Source organism: Arachis ipaensis, chromosome B09, assembly GCF_000816755.2.
Source record: "Arachis ipaensis cultivar K30076 chromosome B09, Araip1.1, whole genome shotgun sequence".
Lineage (NCBI taxonomy): Eukaryota > Viridiplantae > Streptophyta > Magnoliopsida > Fabales > Fabaceae > Arachis > Arachis ipaensis.
The window spans coordinates 131,895,224-131,901,781 of NC_029793.2; the positions used below are offsets into that span (position 1 = coordinate 131,895,224).

The 6,558-nt window shown below is 37.1% G+C and overlaps 1 protein-coding gene across 2 annotated transcripts in view; it reads left to right on the forward strand.

The window, feature by feature from the left end:
• The window catches only part of LOC107619796 (piriformospora indica-insensitive protein 2-like), an 11,360-nt gene continuing 6,057 nt past the window's right edge, over positions 1,256-6,558 (forward strand). For both annotated transcript variants that reach the window (XM_016322079.2, XM_021110472.1), the window contains exons 1-2: positions 1,256-1,748; positions 1,832-2,107. In XM_016322079.2, the coding sequence (XP_016177565.2) occupies positions 1,975-2,107 (133 nt within the window). In that variant the 5' untranslated portion in view covers positions 1,256-1,748; positions 1,832-1,974. The remainder of the gene's footprint in view (positions 1,749-1,831; positions 2,108-6,558) is intronic.

Sequence of the window (6,558 nt, forward strand, 5' to 3'; positions counted from 1 at the left end):
ATTTAGGGACTAATTTGAATTGATCTAATAAACTTAACATATCAGCAACAAGAGGATACACTAAACGAGTGCCATACTGACAGTTAACAAGCCATGTCAGCGAGCGTTAGTCACCTTAGCGCAAGAGATGATAGAAGGATTAACGCGACCAGGATGGTTATCTTTCTGGAACAAATTTGATTAATTTTATCTTTCAGAGACAAAAATGAAGATCGAAGTATCTTTCAAGAACAATTTTGACTATTAACTCATTTTTGTTTATACCTGAATATGAACAATATATTACATATCAATTCGATACTAATGTGTCATTAATATGTTAGTCTAAGTTGTCAAGAGTAAGTGATACTTTAACATATAATTGCCAATGTTAATTAGCATCTCCAATAATGATATTAACTTCTAAGAAAATAACTAAGGGTAAAGTATTAAATTGGTTCTCTATATTTGGGTTTAATTCTATTTTAGTCTTTAAGGTTTAAAGTGTTCTATGAATCCAAAAAAGTTTTATTTAGTTTTAATGTAGTCCCACCGTGAGGTCAAAGTTAAATAATTAACGGAATGTCCTACATGACATCAGTACAAGAACAAGGTCGATAATCTGGAGAACAAGTACAAGCTCCAGAGACACAAAATCAACTGTGGATGCATCAACATTTATTTATCATTTTTCTTACAATTTAAATAAAATATTTTCTATAGAATTAAGAAGAATGGTAAATAAATGTATTGATGCATTCACGGTTGATTTTGTGCCTTTAGAGTTTGTACTTGTTCTCTAAATTATCGAGCTTGTTCTTGTACTACTGCTATGTAAGATATTTCGTTAATTATTCAACTTTGACCTCACGGTAGCACTATATTAAAACTAAATAAAACTTTTTTGGATTCAAATAGGACACTTTAAACCTTAAGGACCAAAACAGGATTACGCCCAAACGTAAAAGACCAATTTAATACTTTACCCTATAATTAAAATATATTTAAAATATTAAAAATTAAATTAAATATTAAAATTTTTTAAAAATTATATCAAAAAAGTATTCTTTACTCAAAATACTATTATTTCTTTTTACCAAAGACAGTTATTTTGTTCCAAGAATGAGAGGAATACAAGCAGTCCAATCAGAAAGAAAGCAACAAAGAAAATGGGGGTATCCCAATAAAATCAACTAAGTGATGAATAATTAAACATAAATTTTCTTAGACAAAAAGGAAAGAGCCGAGAAGTTAGCGTTGTGAAGTGCTGCTATTTTGTCTGAAGGAGTAGAAGATCTTTGAAGCTGCCTCCAAGCTTTCCTCTAGTGTTACCTTCATTCTCTCAAACACTCAAAGATTTCTAGCAATCTAATTCTGCCAGCAGATAATAGCCGCAAAGCTGAGTTTATTCTCTTTGTCGCTCTGTTGCGCAACGTTTACCTTCAATCTCAGCTACCATTGATGGAAGTGACCGTATGGTTGAGAATGGAGGAATCTGGCTAAAGGACTTTTCTCCCAAACGCTTCTCGCCTCCGCACAAATAAGTAGACAATGATTAATTGATTCACGGTCATTGTAGCAACAGACACATTCTGGGTTTGAAGAAGCAAACTTGGCATTGAGGTTCAGCATTACTGGGAAGACTTCATAGCACACCTTCCAGAGGAACAATTGGATTTTGGGGGGATTGCAAGTTTCTAGATTTGAGACCAAAGATGGGGGTTCTGCATTATGTTTGGGCAATGGTCAATTTCAACATGGTAGAATTAGTTAGCAACCTCATAGCCTGATGCGACATCATAGCTGTTTGTCTTGTTGAGACACTATTGCAATTTATCTTCTTCACTTGCAGGTTTAATTGCGAGGATTCTGCTTGCAATTTCTGAGGGGAAAATACTGTGAATTAGAATCTGGTTCCATGACCGTGAGTTGAGCAAGAGGTCCTTCACCCAGAAAATTGAGTTACACTGCGGTTGGAAAGATTGATTCTAGTTAATGCAGAAAGGGAAAGGAGGTGGTAGCCAGGGGTCTCCAAAAACTTTAATTCCGCTCCCAGATCCTACTTTCCAGTTCAAGCCTTTCTCTACAACTCTGCGCCCTTCCAGGATACTGCGCCAGCCCTATGAAGGTCAGCTTCCAACCTCTGCAGTTAATGCATTTCCATATCTGAAATATTTTCCCTTTAACATTCTGCTCAGTAGAGAATTAGGTTGCATAGCTAGTCTCCAAAATTATTTTTCCTATAGAGCTAGGTTCTGGGCACGAAAGTCCTTCACCCCAAGGCCACCCCTTTTTTTTACTTCGTGTCATCTTGTCTTAGCTCATCTAAACTATATGCCTTTTTGTCCCCTTTTGACCCCACCAAAATTGAGAGAACATGCTATGAATTTCCGATAGTAGAGTGTCCGGAAGACGAAAACAGAAAAGTGTATCGATAAAAACAACTTCACTTACTACTCTGATGAGAACATATTTTCCTGCGTTAGATAGCATGTTACGTTTCCAGCCCATAAGATTATTTTGTACCCTTTCTTTGATTGAGTTGAAAGTAGCTTTTTTAGATTTATTAATAATAGAAGGAAGCCCCGAGTACTTATCCTGTGCACCAATATGAGTTATATTTAGCCAAGTTGCCAGGAAATTTTTTACTGTTTCAGGGGTGTTATTGCTGAAAAAAATTGATGATTTATCCATGTTAACCTTTTCCCCACTAAAGCTCTTGTAGTCAGTCAATAGGCCTAGAATGCTGTCAAAAGATTCATCTGAGGCTTTAAATAAGAGAATGGAGTCATAAGCAAAGATGAGGTGGTTGATAGTGGGGCATCGCCTACTAATTTGTAGTCCTTGAATCTGCATATTTTGTTCCGCTTTGTGTAGCAAGAAGGAAAGAACTTTTGCACAAAAAAAAAATAGATATGGAGATAGAGGATCTCCTTGGCGGATTTCTCTAGTTGGTTTAAAAAAAAACCATAGGATTGACTTTCCACAACAACGGAATAAGAAACAGTTGTGACCAATTCTAGGATCCAATTAATCCATCTAGCTCCAAAACCAAGCTTCTCCAAGATGAACCATAGAAAGTGCCATTCCACTCAATCATAAGTTTTACTCATATCTAACTTGATAGCCATTTCAGCCTGAAGACCTATCTTTTTGTTTTTTCGATAGTACATGCATTCGTGTGTAATCAATATTATCAGAGATAAGTCTTCTCTTAAGGAAGGCACTCTGATTAGGACTAATTAAGCCATTTATACAACCTTGTAGCTGGTGCACTAGGATTTTTGAAATAATTTTATAAAACACTGTAGACAAGCTAATAGGTCTCACCTAGTTCATGATATTTGCATAAGAGATTTTTGGGATGAGGCAAATATTTGTGTGGTTGAAACCTTTCAATATGCACCCTCCGCCAAAGAAGCTGTTAACTGCTTTGAACACATTACTTCCTACTATTTTTTAGAAGAATTGATAAAACTTTGCTGTCATTCCATCTTCTCCTGGAGCACTCTGGGGGTGGATGCTAAAAGCCGCTCGTTTAACCTCTTCCATAGAGACTAACCTTTGTAGCCTCTGGTTCATGGTAGCTGTAACCTTTGGCTCAAACTCAGTTAGGAAGGGTTCCGGGTCAGCCTGAAAGGAGGAAGCAAAGATGTCTCTGTAGTAATCCTCAGCCACGGATACAATGGCCGAATTAGTTGTTGTCATCTCCCCATTCCTTCCAATTAGCCTACAAATCTTATTTCTCTGGCTTCTAGTCTTGACTTTTTGGTGGAAGAAATGAGTGTTTTTATCGCCTTCCTTTAGCCATTTAACTTCAGATTTCTCCTTCCAATAACGTTCTTCTTGCAAGTAAGCCATTTCTAATCGATTCTCGAATTCTAAGATCTCCTTCTTGCCAGTTATACCTGCAGCTCTTAGCTCATCCAATTGGCCTTCAATTTCTACCATAACTTTCTTGAAATTGGATTTGCTTGAACGTTGCCATGCCACAATTTGGTGTCTACAGTATTTTAGCTTCTGGGCCAGCTTATACATGGGAGACCCTTCAATCTCAATTCTCCAAGCTTCTTGAACTATTTTTCGAACATCTTCCACTGCACACCACTTTTCTTGAAACTGAAATCTCCTTTTCGATTGTTCATTAGTTGGATTAGTTTCGAGAATAAGTGGCGTATGGTTTGATCCAGTTTCTGATAATCTCAAGACAGTTGCGTGCGGGCAGCTATCTAGCCACTGTTCATTGGCCATAAATCTGTCCAACCTCTCCATCACTAGCATTTTCGCTCTTCTTTTATTACTCCATGTAAATTGTCTACCTTGCATGCCCAAATTTGCTAACCCGTTATCCCCAATGAAGTAATTGAAATTTGAGATTGATTGGGAAGATTTAAGTCCACTGCCAACTTTTTCAGATTGGTTAGTGATGGAATTAAAGTCCACAAAAATCATCACTTTACCTCCCCAATTGTTGTATAATGGTTGTAATGTCCTCGAATTGTTGCTGCCCCACCTAATCATTACAGCTCATATGAACCCCATCAATGTCCAAGTCTCCTTTAACATAATGCTAGTCTACCATCAGAATGTTGAATGACTGTAATTTTAGTGCCTTTTTTCCAACATAATGCTAGTCCACCAGCTCTTCCTGTCGGGTCAACCAGGAAAAATTTAGAGAAACCACATGACTTTAACTTCCTTTCTACCATTCGAGATTAGTTTTTGATCTCACAAAGAAAACCAATCGTAGGGGAATGGAATTTGTTGACCCAGGTTATGGATTGTCAGGGGTCTTCCCAAATCCCGACAATTTCATTTAAGTATCTTTATGGATTTGTGGGTGCCAATTGACGGCTGGCACCCTCCACCTCAGTGTCTTGATTCTGTATTTCGTCTAGGCAGATTCTCTTCTGGCCTTCTTCCATCTCCTCCCCTTCAGATCTTTTCTTGGTTCCACTAACAGGGGTATAGTTCTCTCTCCCCTGCCTAGGCATACTCTTTAGGTGTGAACCTTTCGCAAAGATCTTCATCGGTACTGTATTTACGCTCACCGGTTGCTCAGTATTTAATTATAAATTCAGTTTTCCTAGAACAACACGGTTACCATCATACTCCATTAACCTCCACTCCTTCTCAGGAATGATTCTGCCAGTGTCTTTTACCTTGTTTTTCTTGTCCTCTACTTTATCATTTCTTCTACTGTCATTCTCTTTCATGTTGAGACTAGAAAAACTATTAATCAGCCATTTTGGGGTTGGTTTCTTTCTATTCCTCATTGATTTTGCTGTGGATCTAGCAGGAGTTTTACCATCATGAGTCCCAAATGTATCCACCATCTTTCCTATCTGATCTGCCCTCAACCATTTTCCAATTTGGTCTTGTTGCACGCATTCATCGGCTGAGTCTTTAAACAACTTGGTACATGTCTTGCCTCGTGCCTTATATGCCCACAATAAGGCTGCGTTTGTTTACAAAGACAGGACACTGGGACAGGGACATAGAGACACAAAATTGTGTTTGGCAGAGGAGACATGGACATAAACAATGTGTTCAGAGACACTGAATTAGTGTAATTAGTGTAATTTGTGTCCATCATGACAGGAAGGACACGGAGACACTAACAAGGGACACAATTTATTTTTTATTTTTTCTTTCATTATTTTTGTTAATTTTTTTTAATTATATTTTTTATTATTATATTTTTTATCTCAAATTTTTTTAATGAAAAAAATGAGAATAAATTGAATTTTTATAATTTGTTCTAGTTTATCACCAAAGAGAATACAAGAACACAATTTTGTGTCTTTGTCCATCAATGTCTTGTCCTGTCCTGTTTTCGGAAACAAACGCAACCTAAGTGAACAATTTTCCAAGGCGTTCATACCTCAGCCCTACTTCTAGTATTCTTTGATCCGGTCCAATGACTTATAGATTGTCTTTGAATTTCCTGTCGCCATTAATTTCTACCCTTGCCTTGATGATTCTTGATTCCTTCCCACTTACATTGAAGAAACCAATGTCTAGAGTCTTTCCGAGCTTTTCACTTAGTCAGTTATCCACTTTCAATGTCTTATATTTTTCTGGCAAACTCCAAAACTGCACCCACATTGGAATGAGTCTAATTCGACTCTCTTCAGCACTCTCCCAATCAGTCCATTTTTTCAAATGCAGAACATAGTTCTTAAACAACTATGGAGATCCCCCTTTTATTCTCGCAATCTTCCCTTCATGATCGAAGAAAAATTGGTATTGATGATCTCCCATGTCAGCTACCTTGAATCCAGTCGGATCCCTCCATATGGCTCTAAAGGCACTGTCTAGCGTCCCTACTAAAAAGATTTTGTCAGTAAAAAAAAAAAAACTTTCAACAAGACTCTTAGAATAGGTGTTGATTTTCTTAGAGACATCTCCCTCCTCCAAACAGATTGGTCCATCATTCTTCTCACCACTATTCTTGTTTTTCTGTTGCTGGTTATTCCTTCTATTTTGTATATTGACAACACAGTGCAATCAAGGAGAGACAGCCGATTGATGAATAATGAACAACGATCAAATTTAAAAAAAAAAAATTCTTAATAG